General features: G+C 34.4%; 2 protein-coding genes across 4 annotated transcripts in view; one reads left to right on the top strand and one right to left on the bottom strand.

The window, feature by feature from the left end:
* Positions 1-3,410: 3,410 nt before the first annotated feature.
* Positions 3,411-8,750, top strand: LOC139697422 (ubiquitin domain-containing protein UBFD1-like). The gene is made up of 6 exons (XM_071596121.1): positions 3,411-3,520; positions 3,826-4,089; positions 4,294-4,445; positions 5,608-5,733; positions 6,218-6,406; positions 7,824-8,750. The coding sequence occupies exons 1-6, from the start codon at positions 3,475-3,477 to the stop codon at positions 7,932-7,934; spliced, it is 888 nt and encodes a 295-aa protein (XP_071452222.1). The 5' UTR covers positions 3,411-3,474; the 3' UTR covers positions 7,935-8,750.
* A 2,963-nt stretch (positions 8,751-11,713) lies between these two features.
* The window catches only part of LOC139697411 (uncharacterized), a 92,774-nt gene continuing 80,484 nt past the window's right edge, over positions 11,714-24,003 (bottom strand). The window contains exons 2-4 of one of the 3 annotated variants that reach the window (XM_071596098.1): positions 18,939-19,074; positions 18,087-18,216; positions 11,714-12,320 (exon numbers count right to left, since the gene is read on the bottom strand). In XM_071596098.1, the coding sequence (XP_071452199.1) occupies positions 12,175-12,320; positions 18,087-18,216; positions 18,939-19,074 (412 nt within the window). In that variant the 3' untranslated portion in view covers positions 11,714-12,174. Of the gene's footprint in view, positions 12,321-15,869; positions 16,036-18,086; positions 18,217-18,938; positions 19,075-24,003 lie in introns of those variants that run through there. The other 2 variants (XM_071596099.1, XM_071596100.1) reach the window with 2 other exon arrangements.

The raw sequence follows: 24,003 nt of genomic DNA, 5'->3' as shown, positions 1-24,003 counted from the left end.
AATGTAGATTCTGCACAACAACATATCCTCTGTGATGCATCTTTTACATTTAGCTGATGACTCTGTTAAAAGTTACTGTCACGACATCTCCTGAAGAATAATTTTGATGAATTGTTCTGCATTCATTTGAATATTTATTCTATATCAGTACTTATGGAAATCTGTATTGAATTTTAATTTCATTTAAATATTCTACCAATCTGAGTTTAGGTGTAATGGTGTTTACTTGCCCTTATTTCTATAGAAGGCAAATGAGTTTGCTAAATTAAAACATTCACAAAGACAAGTATTCAAACCAGATGCTTTGATGTAACAAGGCCAATTTTTATGCAAGTGCAATGATGGTTCTCACCATGTGTGAACTCTATTCGGCAATATCATTTAACAGGAAGTGACATAAATGAATAACAGGGCATTCTTAATCCTTTCAGATTTTCTCATAACCAAACTTCAGGAAAACTATTTCAAAATTCAACCCATTTCTCATTTTTACGGAGGTGTACATTGATTTGATTTTAGGGTTAAGAGGAATATATACAAGCATTTAGTTTTTCAAAGAGCAAACTAATATAATTTCTCCAGCACATGGTATTTTTGTTGAATATTCACTTGTATTCTACTTAAACTGAGCAAGGTTTGTCAGGAAAACACTCCTGATGGAGAAGATTATTAATCCCCTCAAAAATTGACACCACTGAATGCCTAATGGTGTAATATTGACCAAGCGGCTGTGAGTCCAATTTTCTATAACCTTACTGTAGACTTCATGCTAAATTCAAGCTTTATAATTTCCTGGGCACAAAAAATCTTATGAAAATGGAAGCGGCATGGAAAGGGACTGCCCCAAATGTGTGGAATTCATCTGGCATAGGAATTAGTGCAATGTAAGCCTTATCAAAGTTATTTTCAAAGTGTTATTTGCCCTCAAGTCAATCTTTCATGCATTTAAAATTTTTACCTATACTATACATAACTGTTAGCTCATAACATTTGATTAAAATTGTAACATTTCCACGCTGGAAAATTTCACCCCAAATTCAGTTTCAGTTATGTTTTACATATCAGTTACCTTGGAATATTATTTTCAACTATGGTAGTCTTTTCTTACAAGGCAAGGTTTATGTTCTACAAAAAAGAGTTTGCCCAAGAAAAAACATTGTGGTGCTTCAATGGTTTGGAATTATACCCTCATAATTTGCCATTTCCCATTTTGAAGACAATTTTTAATGAGATGGAGGTTCAGCATAGATTTGAATACTTTTGTTTTCCAAGAATGAATAATACTCTTTGAGTTAGGGCATTCCTAAGGGTAATATCGAACTTGATTCCAGAGTGCAAGATAAAAAGGATATTAGGCTGAACTCCATTTCCCAATATCATCATCATCAGGTCAAAAACCCCAACATAGAAGTCTATACATATGATAATGAATAGCATGTGAGTGTATGGAAGCACAAGTATGAATGTGTTAGAAAATTAAAATTAATGTTAAGAAATTTTTCCAAAAATCTTGGGTACACCTACAAGAGACATGAATTTTTGCATTTATAGGGCTAGGCTACTGCCTCAAGAGCCTAGGCTCCATTTCAGATGATGCCTCTGCGTGCTCTCAACCTCAGCCAAACAGCATAATTTATCATGCATCAGAATGGAAAACCAGAGAAAGGCTAGATTAAGGAACCAGTTCCCAACTTTGATGCATGAATTACACACACCACTAGTATTAGATGACCTCTATCTTCTCCTATCAAACCAATTTTTAGGTTGATTAGTTTTCTCTTGTAAAAAACTCACCAGCTTCAGGAAGGCCTGTTAAATTTCCATCCAAAGGAATGATGCCGGCTGAAATCATAACAATAAAATCATTATTAAATTATCAATATCATTACTTAACTGAAAAAAATGAAATATACACAATGTATGTGCTTTGTCACCCATCCAGAAAAGTCAATGCCTCACTAAGTCTCCCACAAAAAAATTGTTACTTCAGAAAATTAAGATGTTCAATACTTCAGAAAAATACAATGGATAACAATCAGCTTTGGATTTTAGTATTATATCTTATAGTTAAATGCATTTTTGGGGTAAGGTACCTTCTGTGGGAAAATTCCCCTATAGCACACATAAATGAGTGCTCAGTAAATATTCTCATGCTAAATAACAATCAATGCCATAATGATGACTCTGTGTAATGCTATCGCTACTAATTATATCACATAGGATAATAATGCAAAAGTTAAGGAATTCATTATGCTGTGTACAGTAAAAGTTGGTCTACTTTGGTTTTAAAAATAATAAGTACAACAGAAAGTCGGATTATGTCGAAAACTAATTTCGTCCAGTTCTGAGACCATTTAATATTATCATAGAAAATTTACCCGGACGTTTACCATGAGAATTCTAATTTTAAGATTTCTTAAATGAATTTATTAACAAAGCTTATCAACTTTTCCAACAACAGTTTCACTTAATGCTTACACAACCCAGTATTCGAAAAAAACTAAAACCTCGTGAAAAACAAATACTGAGGCTCATTTTTGCTATCAATCATCACTAGATTTGGAAAATATTTATCTAGATTTCTAGAATCTAAAGTTCTAGATTCAATAGACGTAGTGCTAACATATCAACTTTAAATCTAGTTATTAGAGCTTACGATAATAACAATGTAAAATGGACCAATTTAATAAAATTAAGAATTTCCAGTTTGCATCCAAGGGTTAATACATTAATTCTATAAGATTCTGTTTTAATGGTTAGTGAAAAGTTGTACAACATACTATGTGCGCACTTCTAGATGGATTCGACTTCATTTTTATTGACCCAGATGACTTTGATTCCGCAAATTAAACCAATAACCAGCAAGTGACCATGGCTAATTAATTAGATATAGTTGCACCATGATTCAATCGTTTCTACAACGGATTCCTCAATTGCTAAAATGGCGCCAATCGACGTAAGGGTCAAACCAATAGGTGTTTTGAGAAAATTTGAATCAATGCAAAATTAATCGGTTTCAATTCCCTGAAATACGTTTATATTTAAATTTTGGAGGAAATTAGACGTAGTAGTTTCCAGTTTTCATCCATTTAAGAAATTATTAACATTTATCTCATATGAGGGACGTAGTCTACGTCTTCTCTAGTTTAGCAGAATACCGTAAAAACTTGCCATTAATTTTCGGAAAAGTCTTAATCCTTTAAAGCTATGGCTAACTACAAGAATATATTATTTTGCTGACGACATTAGTTTTATACTTTCCCAATGAATTTAAAATTCCCGCAAAAGAAAAAGCTATCTCCTCGCCTTTTGTTTTCATACTTTCAGCAGACATAAGTAATGCTCAATGCAATTTAATTGAAGGTAATCTCAAGAAAGTCATTTGGCGACAATTCTCCACCGTTTGAATTTTCTAGGAAATCTTTTGCAAGGTCGAAGTTCGAGAAGCTTCGAATCGTATTTTGATTTCGATCGATGTGCTTGCGATATTTGGTCGAAGCGACCAACATGGATCCTGTTGGTACGTATGATTCTGTTATTGTAAGCTATACATTTTAATCTGTCGTAGGGAAATGGGTTGTAATTTTTCTTGTGTTATGCTCTTGCTAAATGTTTAACAATTAATATGTGCATGTAACTTTCTTGTGTTAAGGGGATTTTTAAGGTATATAATTATTGCAAGTCATTTTCTTGCATCGTTTAAATCTTTATCAGTTCATTTCGTGTGTTATTTGAATATTTCTCGAGGAAAAAATTGGTTTCCATAGGTTTTTCGCTCAATTTTAAACGGTGAATACCTTCAAAATTCCTTGAATTGATTTTCAGCTGTCGAAACCGAGGAAAAGCAACAAACCTCGATTGTTGAAAACAACACAGAGAATACATCAGAAACTAGTAAACAGCCAGATGCGAAACCAGAGGATAATGAAAATGGCGATAAAAAGGTTCAAGATGCTGAACATATATCATCTCCTAAAGTAGTGGAGAATGTGGACCTAAAAGTAATTTATTGCAAAAAGAAGTTCGATGTTACATTCCCCCTGGATAATACTGTAGCAGAGCTTAAATTTCATTTGCGGGATATAATTGGCAAGTATAATGAACGATAGTATTTTAAATATAAACTACCGTTGTAATTATTTCCAAAACACTCCCATATCTAAACGTAAACCTCAGTTTCTCCACAATCCATTATATTCCCAAATATCTCAATATCCGAACGCTTGTTGTGTTTATTTGAACCGGTTCTACGACTCGGACATGTATATGAATTTATTAATCCTCATTTTCCAGGAGTACTTCCGCTAATGCAAAAAGTAATGATCAAAGGTTTGGCTAAGGATGAGCAAACGCTAAGAGAATTGGGTGTAACATCTGCGTCAAAGATTATGGTTGTTGGCAGTAAGCTTGACGATGTCCTAGCAGCTTTTACGCCAACTCGCCAGGTACTAAATGCAATGAATTATTTAGTTAAAAGAAATTCGTTAAATTTGTATATTTCTAGATTGTTACCCTCTTCATGTCACCTAGTTATTATAAATTGAATCGGGTTGTGTAATCACTGGACTAGCGAAGGGATGGACTATAATCTAACATCTCTGTAGTTCGTTGTAATGATATGTGGGACTCATTCGATATGTGACAGCCACTGAGAGAGCATATGCTTAATAAATTATGGCCCAATTGGTGTGCCATTAAGCATCATTAAGCCAAAGTACTCAATTAGCTTGAGTGGCAATGATATTCATGCACCAAAATTAAGCCGATGAATGCAATTCCCTGGACTAGATTTCCAAATTTTAGCTTTTTTGCCAACATGCCGTTTTAGGACATGTCAAAGCGTTTGGGGGCCCTAATTTGTGAAACCCTTTTATGAAGGGTGTTGGAATATTCTAAAGAATCGTTGTTTTAATTTGTAAAATAATAATGGTGTTGTTGGGTTGCTGAGAAATGAATGTTTGATGCCCAAAAAAGGATGTTTTATTTCTTATGTTATTTTTCAAATGCAAACAAAATAAAACATCCATCCTCTTTGTTTTGATTATGATACTCAGTTTTTATCTTAAGTTTCTTGCATTATAAATAATAGCAAAGACGAGTTTGCCTAATTATTACACTATGGAAAGTTTAAATAGACATTGTAGTTGTCACTGTGCTCACCTTTACTTAGCAAAGCTTGGCCTTATGGATCCTATGTGGTAATGGAAATATTACTTATGTTTATACATTAATAACAGAATATTGACTCCGTGTAGTACTATTTATATGCATAGTGCTTCCCTCTGTCTCTAACAGGTCGTGTGTTTATTTCTAGAAGTGTGATAAAATCGAATTTCCGCTAATTCAACAAGGTTAATCGAGTGAATTCACCGTTTTTTTTTAGTTTTTTAAGCTCTTAAATCTTTTCTGGAGATATTTTCTAATTAGTTGCTTGGAAATTAATTTGAGATTCTTAGTAGCTGGGGTATGTAATTATAAGGGATATTTGCTTAAGAAATTTTTAGTATTATCAAACTCTTATTCAGTTAAATCATAACTAATCGCACATATTCATTTACATTTTTCTAACTTTATTATTGGTTAAAATGGTCCTACCATTATATTCAGGAGCAGCAAGATGAAGCTAGTGAGGCAAATGGAGGACAGGAACCTTTTAGCAAACAGAAGATGCATCGAAAGATTTTAAGCAAAGGGGTACCGGAGGATGCAATGCCTGGAATACGTGATGCTAAGGTATGTTCCTCTATTTGCTAATTTTTGTATATTATTAGAAAAAAGTAAGGAGATATTTATTCGCCCTAATTTGAAATTGGTTATGTGTTTCTTTATCTATTAATCAGTTGGAAAGAGGATTTTCAGAGTATATTTATATTTCGAATTTATAATTGTTAATAGCAGTAAGCCTGAGTTGCAATGGTTGAAACATTTCACATAATGGGTGTTTAATATTGTGCATGTATTTATGGTTTTGGAATGCATGCATTTGTTAAATCACATAGTGCCTGTATCATTTGTTTTGATGTGTGATGGGAAGCATCTGGCTTCGCACTTTCAACACTGAAACACTTTCATAAGCCCATCCAATATACTACCTCATCCTCAGGGTCGTAAAAAAACCTCTCATGGTGCAATTCATTTGGAATGGGACCATACCAGAATGCACCACTGGGGAAAACTGTTGTCAGTGAAGTTTTAAATCTAAATTTTTGTTTTTTAGGAACCTTTGCCACCCTTTCCTATATCTGGGATGCTGAATAAAAGTGGAGGAAAGGTCCGTTTGACATTCAAGTTGGAAATGGACCAGGTGTGGATTGGTACCAAAGAACGCACTGATAAGTTGCCAATGAGTTCAATTAAAGGTGTTGTGTCAGAAGCCATCCATGACCATGAAGAGTATCATATAATGGTTAGTATTTTGGTGGTAGTTTTAGTCCTAGTGCTCTATGAAGTACAGAAAAGGTTCCCCTTAAATCATTCTTCGTCACCATGTTCACCCAGAATTGTGATGAAATTATTGTGATTGGTAATCTACTGGTTAAGGTAGGTATTGGATGGGTGCAAGCTACCAAAAAATTATCTTGTCTCTCCTAACAAAACACTACCCAACATCCTACTATTTAGCAGGCCCCTCTTCATCTCCATATACTTCCTCCTCCCTTCATTCCGTCCAAATCCCTATTCTATTTCTGCCCTTGTTTGGCTAACATTCTCCCCTCTATCACAGTCTTCAACATTCCACTGCCGATCAATTTGCTTTCATCCATTTTTTCTGTCTCCTAATGATTTTTACAAACAATCTCCTCTCCAACCATAGCATTTCCTCATTTGTTATCCTTCCTCTCCACTACACCTTCTCCATCCTTCTCCACGCCCACATTTTAAAAGCCTCCAATCTATGCCTATCATCCTGCTTCAATGACCTTGTTTCTGAGCTGTACATTACTACAATCCATATCAAAGTTTCAAACAGTCTTTTCTCAATACTTACTCAACATTCTTGTCATCAATTCTCTCCTCCTTGTTTAGGCTTCTCTGCTTAATGCAATTCTTCTCTTCCTCTCCTTACTACTTGAATCATTTTGGTCCAAAACACTTCTGAGATACTTAAACTGCTCCACCTGTTTCAGTTTATGAATTGCTATTTTTATATTTAACTTAGCCTTTCTCTCTCTGGAAAACTGCTCAACCTTCATTTTGTTTACAGTTATCCTCACCCCATACCTAACACACTGACTTCCCAATGCACTCAGCAACGCTTGCAACCCCTTGGCTGACTGGCTAATTAAAGCTTGATCATCCACAAACCTAACTGATTTTATGAATTCCCTGCTAACTTTCATTCCTATCTCCAGTTCTTCCCATACCCTCCCCATAAATATTCCCACAAAAAGATTTCAATATGGATTTTTTCAAGGAAATTTTAGTGTGTGGCCAATGATGGATCTTATTTGTGGTGCCATAATGGTGTAATCACCAATGTTATCCACCACAACAAATGAAAACTATTGCTATTAGATTATTATTACAATATGGAAATATTTCTATAAAATCTATGTAAAATCATGCATGATAATTACAATTGATGATAACATATTAGTGTTCTGTTTGATATTCTTATACCTATCACATAAAATACCCATATCAATTGGTAAAATATCCTGAAAGCAGGCTAATTGGTTGATAAGCGTCTATAAAAGTGCCATGAGTGCGAAAGAAAGCCCAATATTGAGAGTGACTCCTTGGGATAGTGATCTATTGTTGTTTAGATTCCAGTTGGCCTTCATTTATGAAATGTTTAATTTGTGTCACTCATTTATTTTCAGGCACTCCAGTTAGGTCCAACTGAAGCTTCTCGTTATTGGGTATACTGGGTTCCTGCACAGTATATAGACTCTATAAAAGATGCAATCCTTGGGAAATGGCAGTATTTTTGATTTTTTCCCAAAACATATCCTCAAGGCCGATTGTGCAAGAATCCAGCGTGATCCACCCCAAGAAATAATGATGGTCTCTTTTTGAACATTAGACGTCTAATCTTGGATCGTTGCATTGTCTTTGTGACACTCACCATAGTTGTGGGATGCTTTCAAAAAAGAGTGGTTCATTTAAACTGTGGTAATTCTCAAGTGGCAGTGATTAAACGTGGCTGTTCATAGTGGGGTGCCAAGGAGAGTGGAAAAATTTGTTATTTTTGGAAAAATTGCACGTGCAGTATAACAAGAATATTTTAAAGGATTTCACATTGTCGTTTGGCAGGATTGTGAAAGGAAGCTGTTTTGGAGCCCCCTGTCGCCGAAAGAAGCCTGTGAAAAATTCTCTTTTGCTTGAGGAAGAATTATCCAGTTTCTCAGTCGCAAAGCAATCATAGTTGTAGTGTGAAATCTTAACTACTTTTTCGTAAAATTTTTATGGTAAATGTGTTGTGTTTATTTGACACCATACTTTATACTTTACAAACATTTGCATCATAATTATCTGCCTGGCCCTTTTTTGATAGGAATTGGGTGAGATCGATTACAACCTAAAATATGTGAACTCCTGGGAAAATGATGACAATAAGTGATGCTAGAGTAGTAGGCTAATGCTGCAATGTGAAATTCTTTTGAAAATATCAATTTAGTGTTATTATCCTTCCATTTTTAATAGTTTGAACAAACATCCCTGAGGTTGTTTTATTGAGATTGTTTATAATTTGTCACTTTTTGTGTGATGCTTTATTATTTGTTTTGTACATAAATACTATTTGAAAACTGTTTTGGCTCTAATAGTTTATAGAATCCCCTAATGCAGTCATCGAGAGACAAGTCCAAATAATCCCCTTAAAACCTTTACCAAGGACGAATTGATCTGATGGGAGATCAAAGTGATATTGATTATTGCTTGGTTTTATCCATCTTTTGACTAATCATGACAGAATTTTGAGCAGCTCTAATATGGAGTAATTTCTATGGTGTGATGGGAAATCACTCGTAAGTAATTTTAAAAGTTATCTGTCAGAAATCATAATGAAGCAGGCCTATGATATTCTGTCATTGTGAGCTTAAGAGGGTTTCAATTGCAAGTTTTCTTTTCAACAAGGTCAAAAGAACCTAAAATAAATGCTGTGAATGAATGAACTAAAGGAATTGGCTGTTTCCTTACAATGCTGAATCAAAAATTATGCTCAGTAAATATAAATTTTTACAGTCATTTTTTGCCTTTGTGCAAATGGAATTTGCTCAATGTTAGCCATCATTATTACCATACTGAACCAAAGTAATGTGCCATTTCTCCATTATATAGATGTTTTCATATTATTAAGGTTTTCCCTTCTATGGGTTGCCACCCTGTAGCTATTCTCTAGTGGCTACTGCTTATAAATAATATCTTGTGAGTATGATGCCTGAAATGTAGACAACGATTTGTTTTCAATTTGGAAGGCACCTTACTAAATTTGTTTTTATGATTCATTCTCATGTTATTTGCACAAATTAGTTGGGAAATGTATCAAATAATAGAGAATAGCATTTGTAATTGCATGATAATGAGCTGTTTAACGGCTGTGCCTTTGCATTGGGACAAAGTCAAATGTATGCTCTCAGAAAGAGACAATGTTATCAAGGAAACATTTCTATGTCTATCCAGTTCCCATATGCCTTTCTCCTGTTTCAATTTTAATGTTCTTTAAAAAACCCTTATTCTGATGTAGTAGCATTTTCTTAATAGAAAAATTTCTATGTCTTGACATTGGTAATTTCTATGGCTGAATAGATCTACTTTCAAGGGAGTAAAACTCTCGATGCCAAATGTGTGATAATTTAAATGTCTACTTTCCACGAACCTTTAAACTAAAGAAAGAATGAGATTATGTTGAAAAATCACAGAATTGTGTTCCGCTGATATGTATGTTTTGCATTTTCATTTAGCTTAAGTTTGAATAAAGAAAAGAACAACTGATTAAAAAAACTAATTCAAAGCTTATTGTCAGTTATGCCCAATCAGAAGATTAAAAGCTGTATCAAAAAGATATACTTCAAAGTGAGGAATAAAGGTAGTGAAAGTAAAAAACAGTGATTCCTGCCCTTCTCAAAATATGTATTGTTCATTCAAAATTTTATATCACATATTGATACTTTTTAGTCAACTGCATGCATATGGGATAGTGTGAGCTAGAAAAATGAAAGCCTGAATGAATGTTGAATGATGTTTGATTAAGCCGATTGAATATTTTCTCCCTGGATTTTTCAGTTGTCATCAAGTTCAATTCTTAAGTCTTCATAGACCACCTAGGAATCTTATGCCTAGGCTGACATTGTTCAAAAAGAGCAAAAGGATTTCTTAAATTTGGAGTACTACCTCCGCATACTGGGGGTGTAGTTGTGGCCGAGAATGGCTGCTGATTGAATATATGTTTGGATGCTTCTGAAGAAATTTCTCTGAAATGTGGTGGCATTTTGATCTTTTTCACTCCCTCCCAATGTAGGTCCCATTGAAAAGCATGGGTTTAAATATGTTACTTACTTGGATTATGCAGATTGTAAACCACACTTTTTGCTTTAATTTTTAATAGGATTATGAACCTTAACTATTAAATTGGATTCCAAAATATTAAGAGTTCCTTGATGAGCATTTTCCAAAGGACTTGGAGCTTAATAATTAAAAGGAGTTGTTCAGTCCTTGTTCTCTGCATAGGTTATGTTAATGCATAAATATAGTCTTATCATTATTTAAAATTTTCATTTCAAATAGCTAGCTGTAGCCACTTTTCTAAAGATGGAAGATTTTCACAACACCCAAAGCACAAAGATTTTTCACGCTGCATTCCTTGGAAACTCATCTCCTTGAATGCTAATACTCTTTAAATTTTCACTCTCACTTTAATTGTGGGACCAGAAAATATCTTTACATTCAGCTGCTGAGAGTTGTAATCCTTTTTTGGATATTTTATTGAATGTCTCTACCTGGGGTAGTTCTTTCAGCTGTAGACAGTGTCAGCCTAGAAAGGGAGGAGGTAAAATATCTTGTCTCAGACTTAAGGAACCATGATACAACTTGGGGACCTGAAATTTTATTTCCCTAGCTCCCATCATTTACCCCATCCCTTGACTCGACTTAATTCCCCTGGCAAAGCAAAACTGGAAAAAATTTAGATGACTTTAACCATGATTTACATGAATAAATCTTAAGCAAGCATTTAATTTGATTGTCCGCTGCCCATTTTTCATAGATTGCATCAATATCTTCCCAAATGATGTCATAGGATCATAGCCATACCGAACCTACAATTTTTCATTTATTTCATGATTTCATAAAGTAAAAATTGTACCCTAAAAAAACTAAACGTAATAACAGATGAAGAGGTTAATAAATCCCATCTGTGACAAGACTCAACTGCTTAATGGTGTAGAATCCTAAGCCTTGCAGTCATTCCACATAAAATTTCCAAGAAGCTATCATAGGATTAGATTCAAGCATTTCATTATAATGCATAGAGCCTCGGGAACCTATTTTCTTCCACAAAATACAACATTTTAAATGAGGAAAAAAGTGGAGTACTTAAGTTCCAGTCTGAGTACGATGTAGTGTATTATAGGCAAAGAGAAGGTGAGAAAAGTTCAAGAATTTGTAGAGCACCAAGCCTGTGGGAGAAATCATAAGCCAATATCACATTTTGCAAATTTATTCAAAACCAATCACAATAGTAACTTCATTATTTAAATTTTACCCACAGGAAATCAAGGACAGCGCTTAGAAACTTGAGGGCAATTCAATGCAACAATTTCAGTGTGTGAAAATCATTCGCCCTGACTGGGAATATAATCCCAGTCAGGGCGAATGATTTTCACACTCTGAAATTGTTGCATTGAAATGCACATCAGCGGATGACTCTGTCAGAAGTTCCTTTTGTGGTATCTCCAGCAGTTTCTTTGGAATTTGAGGCCAATTGACGATTTCGAACAATATACGCTTTAAGAAAAATATTGTCATCAACGTTTTGCACAGTTCCCTCTCCCTAACACCTCAGGCCTGCCATTATTGTCAATGTACAGCTTTAACCCCCATCTCTCACATTCTTGCACTAATCAACTAGAGTGCTCACTATGGTGGTCCACCTGCTTTCTACTGTTCCCTGCAGTTCACAATCCCTCACTGTCCTTTTTCCAAGCAATTTCACCATCCACCCTCCTTGCCCGTTCAACTTCTTCCCCTTTCTACCCGAGTGTAACATAGAGATGGACCACCATTAAACAGTGAAGGGATGAGGAGGATACCTGTAGGAGTTGGTAGGTACCTGATGATGAAATTGGACGTGGAAACCCGGATCGAACCTGAAATTACTGCTGGAATTAAAAATTTATAGTTTTTCATCAATGGAGGAAATGGGTTCGGGTGGGGAAGCTGTGGATTCAACATTGCACACAAAGAAGAAACAGCACAAGGCATTTCTACGAAAGTGAATGGAAGATTATGTAAACAGTTTCAAACAACACCATCTTGAAACTGGTCGTAAGTCAGTGGTGTGATCCCAAAAAAATTGGCAGCAGCACTGGGTTCTACCTTGAATTGTAAATAATTCCCATGATTAATATAAGAGGCCCTGTTATCAACAGTCACACAGAGTAATGCATAAATAGGTTGAAGTACAATGAAAATGATGTTTATGGCCAATTTTTATCTAAATGCATATTATTTTCCTTCAACTTCATAGATTAGCTAGTAAGTTTTTTCTAATATTTAGCATTACTCCCAATTAAACAATTTACATTAGAGGTTATCCTCATTTTAAACATTAGCAATTAAATTATTTGGTGATGCCTTTACTTTAATTATTTGCCTTCTCTGTTTACACAAATATATAAGAGTAAATAAAATAGGTGGCAGTGGGTTTTTACAAGTGCTCTAACAGATAAATTTCAGTTTGCTGCGTAGAAACTGTTTGGGAATCAATAAAAGAGATAAGCATTAGCATTTCATAGAGTACCAAATGCTTGTTCCTTGAAAATTAGAACTAGACAAGTAGATTAAAATACTCCCATTTCAAAGAACCATTAGTAATATATGTAATTGGTGGCAACTTAAATGCCCCTTTTATTGATCAGAGGGTGCACAATTTTAAAATGGGGTGGGCATAGGGAGACAGATATCTGCCAATCACTTCACAATCTTTTTCATTGAGAAACATCAAATAGTTCTTTCCAAACTATGAATGGGCTTGAGGGAGATAAAATCCATCTCCTCCTGTCTTTCCACCTTTCTAAATCCAAATTTGAGAGAAAGGAGGAAAGCATGGGTGGAAAATCCCAAGTATCTAGGTGGATGAAATACAGGTTCCAAAAGCAGCCATTTACATGTATGTATGCATATGAATCAGTGGAGACTCAAAATTATGTGATGACCCAAATGAACAAATGAGATATAAAATTCTTGAAATTTGAACTCTTCTCAATTTAAATGCAAGAAGAAATCACGCTTGATATAGGGTATTTAACCAATATGGCTGACTTTCATTACTGTTTGTGAGATGCCATGAATCCATATCAGCCTTTAACTTCAAATTCATTCCACACTTTTGTAACAAGCCGTGGGTGGCACTGAAATAAGTATCTTGGCTGAAAAAATGAAAAGGATAACCAGAGTACAATCAAAGATTTATTACACAAAACATGGATAAAATACATTCAAAAGAAGATACAATATGTACGTGTATGCCTTCTAAAATGAGAAGGCACAGGGACAAATTAGAAAATGGATCATTCACATGAAATGGCAAGACACCTTATTAGCATGAGTTTTTAAATGGTGGAAGCACTTTGTAAGAAGACATTACAAGTGACTCATAATAAAAATCTAAAAATCTTATATTCCTCTTTGCTGCACATGACTTTATATGTACAGCTCAATAAATATATTTATATATTATGTTTATAATGGGGCCACAAGTACATCCAGACCTCATAATTGGAAGCCAAAAACTTGAATCTACAGGTACATTTGAATATCTACTCCCATCAGTAAAAGTAGTGAGCAAATGCAAATCAAAGAGTGCACCAACCATGGAGAGTAAACAGTCTTACACCATGGACAAAACAAAAACAGAACAACAGGTACAATAAATAATTAGAATAAATGCTACTAATAAATATTATTAATATACACATTAGACCAGAAACACAATGGTAAATTACTTTTACTAAGATATTAAGGCAAGAAAAAAATCTACTTTTTCACCCTAAAAATCTTATGACTGAAACAGTTTGACTAGGAGGGAATATCAAGTTTTGCCACATAAAACTCCACAATGACTGAATGTTTAATAAATGATACATATTAAAACTAAAACTTTTCACACTCACATTTTTTTAGTTACAGCACCTAATGAATTTTAGTTACATAAATTCCTAAACCAAAGAAAAATTCCATAATTACTTAAAGTAAAATAATAAACGTGACATACTGGGGAAAAATTATTTAAGCTGGTTAGCTTAAACAGTAATTAAAAATTATATCTCAATGATGACTAACATTTTCTATTCTGGAGTCTTAAAAAGAAGATAGTAATTTAATCCTATAATAAATATTTAGTTTTGTAGGCATCTCCATCTTTAAGTGTATCAGCATTATATATGCCTTCTCTTTTCTCCCTGGCAAAGTCTTTCCCTCCTTATTTGGAACAGAATTCCAAATAACTCCTCTTATAAAAAAATTGTCTAGAATTACCAATCAGTCCCAAAATATTAAACAACCACTTCAACGCAAGTTATGAGTATTGCTTGAAATTCATACAGTTTTATGACACAAAATAGTTCCCCAACACACAGGTCATCATTCTCAAAATTAACCCAAATTTCACTGTGGTAAAGTAGGTAGGTATGTACCGCTAGCAACCTAATGTCATTGACAAGTAACCAAAGAATCAAGATTTCTGAAGATTAGGTTTTGCATTAAAAGATGGACCTGAGAATGAAAATACCATACATGCACCATAGAATTTACTGTAAGCAAATGATAAACATATGTGTTTAATGCTTTAAATTTCATAAAAATGTTTGAGTAAAAGATGAGAAGAGAACATTTAATGTAGCTAACTTAAAATAATTGTGGTGAAATAATAAGTCAATAGACATAGTCAACACAAAGATTTGAACATCTTGATATAAAAATTATAAAATATATTAAATAAATAAGTCATTCCTATATGACTAGTACACATCAATATACACTTTCCATGAGAAAGCAAATAACATAGGAATATAAATAACAACTGTAATGTAGAAATGACCTACTTAAATGGTAAGGACTTACGAGAAAAAGAACTTTATGCTTAAGGATAAATAAGCTAATAAAATTCTAATTTTCGACTCAAACACTTTTATCAGATAGTGGCATGAATCTAAGTCTATCATGAAACATGAATGAAATTAGAAACGTACACTTCAAAATAAGGAGTCAATCATAATTTATAGATAAATTTGTGCATCAACAGCTGCTGAACTGGGTGAAAGTTAAGTTAATGAAGGTTTTCTGAATGGCATTAAATTGTTTCCAACTTTTCATCGCACAAGATTAATGTAAAATCATACCCTTACACACTTCTTCATTAACTTTCTCTGCTCTGGAAAAGGACAGTGAATGTACTATTTTGAAACAAGCACAAAAATTTGAGCTATTTTTTTCACCATTACTTGAACATGGAATGAAAGCATAATATTTCAAGTATAAATATGGTTGAGCTCCCAAGAAATATTTTGCCTGCTTTGGGGTTGTATATATATATATATATATATATATATATATATATATATATATATATATATATATATATATATATATATATATATATATATATATATATATATATATATATATATATATATATATATATATATATATATATATATATTCTATGCAGATTCAATTTACAGTTAAAAATGTTTCTCAGTCATCAGGAACCTCATGCAGTGGATTTCCTTCAACCATACTCTGATCCTATAGTAATGCTCAGTGGACCAGGATTGATGTAAGTGTCATGATACCACTGGTTTGTGTCAATCAGAACTGAAATGAAGACAATAAAACTTCAAAAAATAATATTAACTTTGGAGCCCATGAAACATTCAAGGAGAAAACATAATAAGAACTTATAATTTTTAGAGGGATCTATGTAATTCTAATTGGAATAATATTTTAAAATTACACGATCAAAATTTTTTATCCAATGGAATTCCTACACATGCAGTCAATCAAACTATTATAGTACATTAGAAAACTGTAAGCATATATCAGTTATTACTTATTAAAACACTGTCATATATGTGTACATTGTTTAAACACACATGGGTACTTAATTTCTTCAATCATGAGACAAGTTATTCCTATAATGGAAAAGTAATTACATAGATGTTAACATCTTAAAAAAAATTTTCATATCATAATTCTATCCACAAAATTACAAATGTTAATCAAGACCAAATGGAAATGAAGAGTACATATTTAAAAGAGTGAAAAATGTACATAATTTTGCAATATTTTGGAATTCAATGATACATAATCCATAAATTAACCAGTAAAGGTGAAAGTTGACCACCCAAATAAACTTAATTGCCGGACAAGTGATATAGTTCAGGGAAACCACCAGGAATCAGCAATGTAAAAATTAATTCACTTGAAAATGCCCAAAATAAAAATGCTGGAACAAAATTTGTGAGAGGAGTATAAAAATTCAACCATCAAGCATTATAGCATTTGATGAATAGTTTTCTTGATAGGTTCATCCACATTAGTGCCTACATACATACATATTAAGTATATGTGTTTGCATGAGTGTGTGTAATTTTCCATGTTGTTGTTTTGCATGTGGTATTGTTCCTTTTTACGGTCTGTGACCTAACACCCGCACGCCACACGCCCTTGCGGGGTATTATGTAGATGTAGATTAAGTGCTTCTATAAATCATGTTTCACAGACGTTCTAATTTGATTTTTCAATGTAAGATACCAAGTGGAATATTGGAAAAACTTTAATGCTTTGAATATTAAGATTCACAACACTACACTTTTACATTTACATTTAAGTTCTAAATATTTAGCTATTAAATAAATGAAACACATATATAGTGTACTATGAAGAAAATTATTTATTGTAACCTTTATAAAAATGCAATGCTCGCAATTAGTTCCACTTAATTCATTTCATTAAGGGTTAGAGGCAAATGGAAACTGGCTAAAATGACTTCCTTACTAAAGCCTATTAAATGGCTTTCCGCTAGAAGAGTTTCAGTAATGATACCTGTTTCCTACTCAATAAACCACTTGCCTCAAAATTTACATAGTTTTAGAAGTCCAATAATATGGATGAGAGAGAAGCAAAAGTGGAGGTTGCAGTTATCACTTAGAGGAGCAAGAGCCTTTTTACTTTGAGTGAATTAATAGTAAATGTTTTCATTAATTTAATGCGAATTGGATGGGAAAATTTAAAATTTTGCACAATCAAATTGTTGTAAAACTTACCTCCATTATTTCAGTAATTATATATTTTTTTAATTCTCTTTAATAAGCTCTGAATGCATCAGAGATACATTTTCTGATTGACATAACATAGCAAATTTTGAATACAGAACTTAATATTAGCAGTAATAATAGACTAATAGCAATAGAATGACAATCAATTCTGATGTTTAGAATTTCGACCACTATCAGATCATAGAGGATTATTGTGATCATACCAAGACTAACTTATAAATTTGCATTTTACACAAACATCAGAGTGCTCAAATGTACCGAAGAGTCAAGTAAGCTTGTTTGAAAGGCAGAACCTGCCAGGCGTGAACAAAAAACAATAATCCATGTGGTATTCCCGGTATGGCTATGTTGCATTTGCACATATTTTGGAAAAAATTTCTGACTGAAATATTTTTATGTAGTCTGGCTCTCAATCACTTACCAGTTGAATTCCGTAAACATGGTAATTCAGATACGATCAGAATCAATGCTTTTTCCCAATTTTAACAAAAAAATGTGGTCACCATGAATAGCATTTTACACGTTAAGCAAGAGAAGAATATAAAAAATTTTATATTTAAGATTTAGATATTAAGAAGACATACACACCTATATCACCTGCGTTTACTGTGATGCTGAATGCTGTACAAACACCCTCACATTCGGGGGGTGGTATGAGCTTCCAGGTTTTGCTTCCTGATATTTGTGCTTGCCATGATGGCCTGCTAACATAGTCTAACTGTAATTAATAAAAAAGCAATTAGCGACATACATTTATAATGTATCCACTCAACAATGAAATTGTAAAAATAGATAATATAAAACTGATTTCATAGCAAAATGAAGATTCATTTCACGATTCAATTCCTTCGCCAATGTAACTTATGAAATTACAGTTAATATAAATAATATTTGTACAAATATTTATTTGCAGACTTGTACATGACACTTTCTATCATTTAAAGGCAGCAATTGCCTAAAGAGTGCTAATTGTGATAAACTGCCTTAAACTAGGTTTCGTAATACACATTAAAATATCCCACAAGAATAAACTTCTTCATTGAGTTAGCAAAACTATTATTCCATTGCCTTGAAAAAGTTATTTCTCATTTCAATCTCACAAAATAACATAATCTTTATAACGCTCAAAGCTCCATTACAGGGTTGCACCACACAATAAATGTACACATCAGTAAAACAAAAAAATTAAAAAATATATTATTCCTAAGGTGCATGTGGCCATGAGGTTTTAGAAAAGAGGTTTGACCCAAGCAGTTCAACTACCATTCTTCTAAGTCATAACCTTAATGCATTATTCACCAACAAAACGTTCCTAAGGGATGGGGGTTGTTTAAATCAATGCCCATTTCTTTAGCTATGAACAAATCAGCATTTCACCATCGATGTATTGCTTTTAATGAAGCAAATGTTTAAGCCATATGTATAAAATTTAAAGCTTACATGTATACTGGCACCAACACCATACCCGCCCATAAAGACCCAGTCAATTGCTGAAACCTCAGAGGATTCAGGAAGGAAGTGAGGTCGCTGGTAATGCTGTCGAAGGATATTCGCTACTTCTGGATGACAGTTGCTCCTGAAAAAGTAAGAAATGCATGGTAGCTTCAAGAAGTCAAACTTGATTACAAACGCATGGAAGAGCAACAAAAAGTAAGAACAGTTACCATTTAGCGATGTTAATACATTGTCATACGAATGCGAGTTTGTTATGCTAGCATCAAGGCAGACACTAGATTAATGTACAGCAACTCCCCATTTTCAACATTAATTACAAAATTGAAGATAATAAAAATACTAATGGTATTTTAAATGCCCATTGGATACAATATAAAATATATATTTAAAGAAAATTAGTGATTGAATCATTTGCCCTATTGACATTTTCAGGCCTACTAGTATAATTATGGTAAGAGCATGACTTCTATGCCATTACCTTAAACCTACTTGTCTTAAACAATCAATTTTAAGTCTTTTCCAAGGACAATCGGCAAATATTAGAAAAGATTATGCATTCTACCAACAGGTCTTAATTAGATGAAAGGTAATTCTTATATTAGGTAATGAATCCTCGCATCGATCGATAGTTCCACGATAACTCTCAAGTTATTGAACTGAAAGGCAATATGGTAGACTTTCCAGGAGATATAATAGGGAGTAATTAGTCATGGTATAAGTGAATAATTATCCTCTGAACTTAACCAATGACAGCCCTGTTTGCAATAGACAAAACTTTTGTCATCCATACTCGAAAATTTCCGCAAAAAATTTACAATCTAAATAACTTTTAACAAAAGTCGGTAAATTCACGCGCATGTTAAACTTGTATCAGAGAGCGTTTGCAACTAGTGGCAAATTAAGGAAATTTATAGCAGCTTCTAAATAGCGTTCGTACTACATAACATATGACGCACAGAAGATACGTGGTCTGTGCAATAAATTCACGAACTGGAGCAATATGGCGGCCATGACGCGGACTATAGCGGTGCTAGTTGCCTGAGACCCAGTGAGCCGTCTGCGCTTGGCGGATCGTCGAGCTGTGCGTATGCCACCAGTTATGTTAGTTTCTGTTGTCCTTGTTTTTACTGTTTGTCGAAAATGGGGATTGAGGACATCACGCAGCAACGAATCACCATCAAGTATTTTGGCAGAGTGCGGTAAAAGTTACCAAGAATTTACTGAAATGTCAGTTGTTTACGGTATTAATGCTCTGAAGAAAACATCCGTTTTCAAGTGGATCAAGCGTTTAAAGATGGCCGACAATACGCCACGGATGATGCAAGGCAGGCACAACCGTCAACCTCCTGTTTTGACGACAGCATTGATAGTGTACGGTCCCTTAGACTTACCGATCGTCGAAAAACTGTCCGAATGATAGCTGCTGAACTGAATTTAGGAAAATCAACAGTGCACACTATTTCAACCGAACATAAGGATGAATCCCTCAACATGACAATGCACCTGCACATTTAGCATTGATTGTTCGCCAGTTTCTGGCAAAAAATTCAATCACCATCCTTGGCCATCCTTTTTATTCGCCAGATCTCGCCCCATGTCACTTTTTCCTATTCCTTAATGCAAAAATGTGATGAGGATACATCACTGGGGAGATGTGGACACAATTATGCAAGAAACGACGAGAAAACTAAAAAGCCTAACTGCCGAGGACTTCCAAAGGTGCTTTAAACTGTGGAAAAGAAGATGGAATAAGTGCATAGCAAGGAATGGAGAGTAATTTGAAGGGTTCAAAATCGATGTAGACTAAATTTTGTAAAATAAAGTTTTTAATGGCTTCAGTTCGCGTATTTATTGGACAGAGTAGTATAATCCCAAAAACAAGCCGCAAATACTACCTTGAACAAAAAAGTTCCCGGAATAACCACCGTGTGGCGCTCCCATCGTTCCGATTTGAGTTCTGTTTTTTTGTTAAATTAGTACATCTGTTGTTGATATTCCCTTTAAATCTTAGTGTCATAACTTGACATTTGCAAAAGTTACGTAGCCAAGAGTACATCTATCTCTGTGTGTGTTGGCGATTTTTTACAATTTCAGAAATGGATTTAAATTTGCAACAACGAACTTGTATTAAATTTTGCGTAAAAAACGGATTTAGTGGCGCACGGACGTTGGAAATGTTGGAAAAGTGTTTCGGCAACGATTCTTTAAAAAAAACGGTCGTTTACCAGTGGCACGAGCGGTTCAGAAGTGGTCGTGAGTCAATCGAAGATGATGAACGCAGTGGCAGACCATCGACATCGAAAGTCGGTGAAAAAATTGATAAAGTAAAAGAAATGTAGGTCAATAACCGCAAATTAACCATCAGAGAAATAGCGGAGGACTTGAAAATTGCCTATGGATCCGCCCAAGACATTGTGGTTAATGATTTGGGTTTCCGTCGTGTAGCAGCAAAGTTGGTGCCAAAAGACCTCAATTTCATGCAAAAAAGAGACCGTGTTGACGTCGCAAAAGACATGATTTGCGAGGCTGAATCCGATCCCACATTCATCAAAAGGATCATTACTGGAGACGAGACGTGGGTTTATGAGTACGACACGCAATCCAGACATCAGGCAAGTGAATGGCGTTCACCAAATGAGCCGAGACCAAAAAAACCACGTCGTTTTCAGTCAAAAAAGAAGGCAATGCTGACGGTTTTCATGGATTACAACGGTGTAGTGCATCATGAATTTTTGCCAGAAGGCCAGACAGTAAACAAAGAGTATTATTTGGGCGTTATGAGACGTTTGCGTGAAGCAATTCGCCGAAAGAGACCAGAAATGTGGGCAGAAAACTCGTGGATTTTGCACCATGATAACGCACCGTCGCACAGTGCTATCATTATTCGTAATTTTTTGACGAAAAATGCAACAAATACCATCCAACACCCACCGAATTCACCTGATTTGGCTCCCTGTGACTTCTTTCTGTTCAATCGAGTTAAAAAACCATTACGGGGAACGCGTTTTAGCAGCCGAGAGGAAGTAATGGAAAAATCGCAGGAAGCACTGATGGACATACCGAAAACCGACCGTAACTTTTGCAAATGTCAAGTTATGACACTAAGATTTAAAGGGAATATCAACAACAGATGTACCAATTTAACAAAAAAAACAGAACTCAAATCGGAACGATGGGAGCGCCACACGGTGGTTATTCCGGGAACTTTTTGATCAAGGTAGTAATTTGAAGGCATAACGTAGGGCAGACATCTCTCTTGGCTGGTCTAACATCTTCACTGTTGGTTTCTAGCTCTTTTAACCCAAAATCTACGGACATTTTACCTCAACCGTTTAACGATGAATTGGGGAATAGGTGGAAGAAAGTTAACAAAGCCGATGAATAAACGTATTAAATCTCTTTTGAATTATTTTTAATTGCTTTATTTGCAGGGCACATAAAAACTCATGCCTTTGAAAGAAGACAATTGGAGTGGTGAGCAAACGATCTTTGGCCAAACGTTAACTGCCAAGTCGTACCCGCTTCATACTCTAAGCACGGAGCGCCATGGTTATTTCCATTTGTCATTGGTTATTCCAGCACCTTCCGTACATCCTTTGGAAGTGGGTTGGTGAGTAAGTGGCCAGAGGGAGACAATACGTCCCGGCGATGGGGTCTCCACGTGGTCTCTCATCAATGAACAGGATGCACACGCTGCAAACGGACTTCCCGTCGGCCGGGGTCCAACTCCATCGCCAACTTTCGCTTTCATCTTCCCCTAGCCGCCAAATGCCTAGGGTGGGGTGGTAAGCACTTAAACGGGAAATTCTGCGATCAACCAGGATAAAATGACTTGTGCTACATTTTTTTATCATTCATCTTAATATTTCCGTTATTATCTTACTGTTACCTCTAGCTAGGAACGAACGACCTTATTTTCCCAAGCTTATCAATATTTTTTACAAATAAAACAATAATTACATAAACTTTTAATTAATGCCAAATTATCTCTATGGAGAAAATATAAGAGTTAAAAATATCTTTTCCTTTCTTCTTTCTCTATCACCCTAATTTGGCTCTCTTTCTGCAACCCTATTCAATGCTGTCCTGCCAATGACCAACAAAATATAATACCACCTTCCATTCATCGAATAACCATGACAATTTTGAAAAGGTATCCTATTTTAATTTCGCTACTGAATATTGATTGAAAACTACCTTTATTTCTAAATCAATTTACTAATTATCAACGTCCAAATGAAATAAATATTTTCTTTTTCCAGGGAAAAATTGCGTATATAAAAATGCTATATATTACGTTTTGGATAAATAAAATCAGCTAGCATCATTCACTAAAGAATAATTATGATTCTTCACCTAATTTTCGTATATTTTGCTGCATCATCCATCAAATTTAGCAACACGAAAATATAAATGAGATTACTCAAGAATATCTGCAGGGGAGAATGGGCGCAGATGCAATTGTGAGAAACCTAACAAATTAAATACATTTGCTAGTGAAAAAATGAATTCTATAGTGAAAAAATAGGTCCTCCCAATATTTTGGACTAGAAACAAATTTTCTCATTTATGATCTTTCTCGATATAGAGCAAGGATTGCCGCGTAGGTCAAATTCTATCTTTCACCTTATCGAAAAATTGCTTCACTGGAATACGCCGTAAAATCACTGCTAACATTTTCCTTCTTCCGACACAGTAATTTTCATACAACTCATTGTGTCCATATTTTTTATTCTGTCGAAAGAGCGTCATTTCTTTCAACTTTGATGATTTTCGGATAGATAAGTAGCTTAAATTGGTAGGTTTTCCATCGTAGCAGTGCGCCTTTATTATTTTTAGGGTATAATATTGTGTAAAGATGAAAGAAAGTTAATAAAGCCGATGAATATATGACATCTCTTTCAAATACTTTTTCATTGCAATTCATTCATTAATTAAAAAAAAACCCTTGACCGGTAGATTAACCTTAAAAAACGGCGAGTGCCAAAGAAAAAAAGGACATTAAAGAGTACCGGGGGAGATGGTGGGACTGGCCATAATTGACGGCGCT

The sequence above is a fragment of the Hetaerina americana genome, unplaced genomic scaffold (assembly GCF_022747635.1).
Source record: "Hetaerina americana unplaced genomic scaffold, ioHetAmer1.1.p SCAF_76, whole genome shotgun sequence".
Taxonomy (NCBI): domain Eukaryota; kingdom Metazoa; phylum Arthropoda; class Insecta; order Odonata; family Calopterygidae; genus Hetaerina; species Hetaerina americana.
Note: the sequence above shows the minus strand (reverse complement) of the source record. Positions and strands in the feature narration are given on the sequence as shown.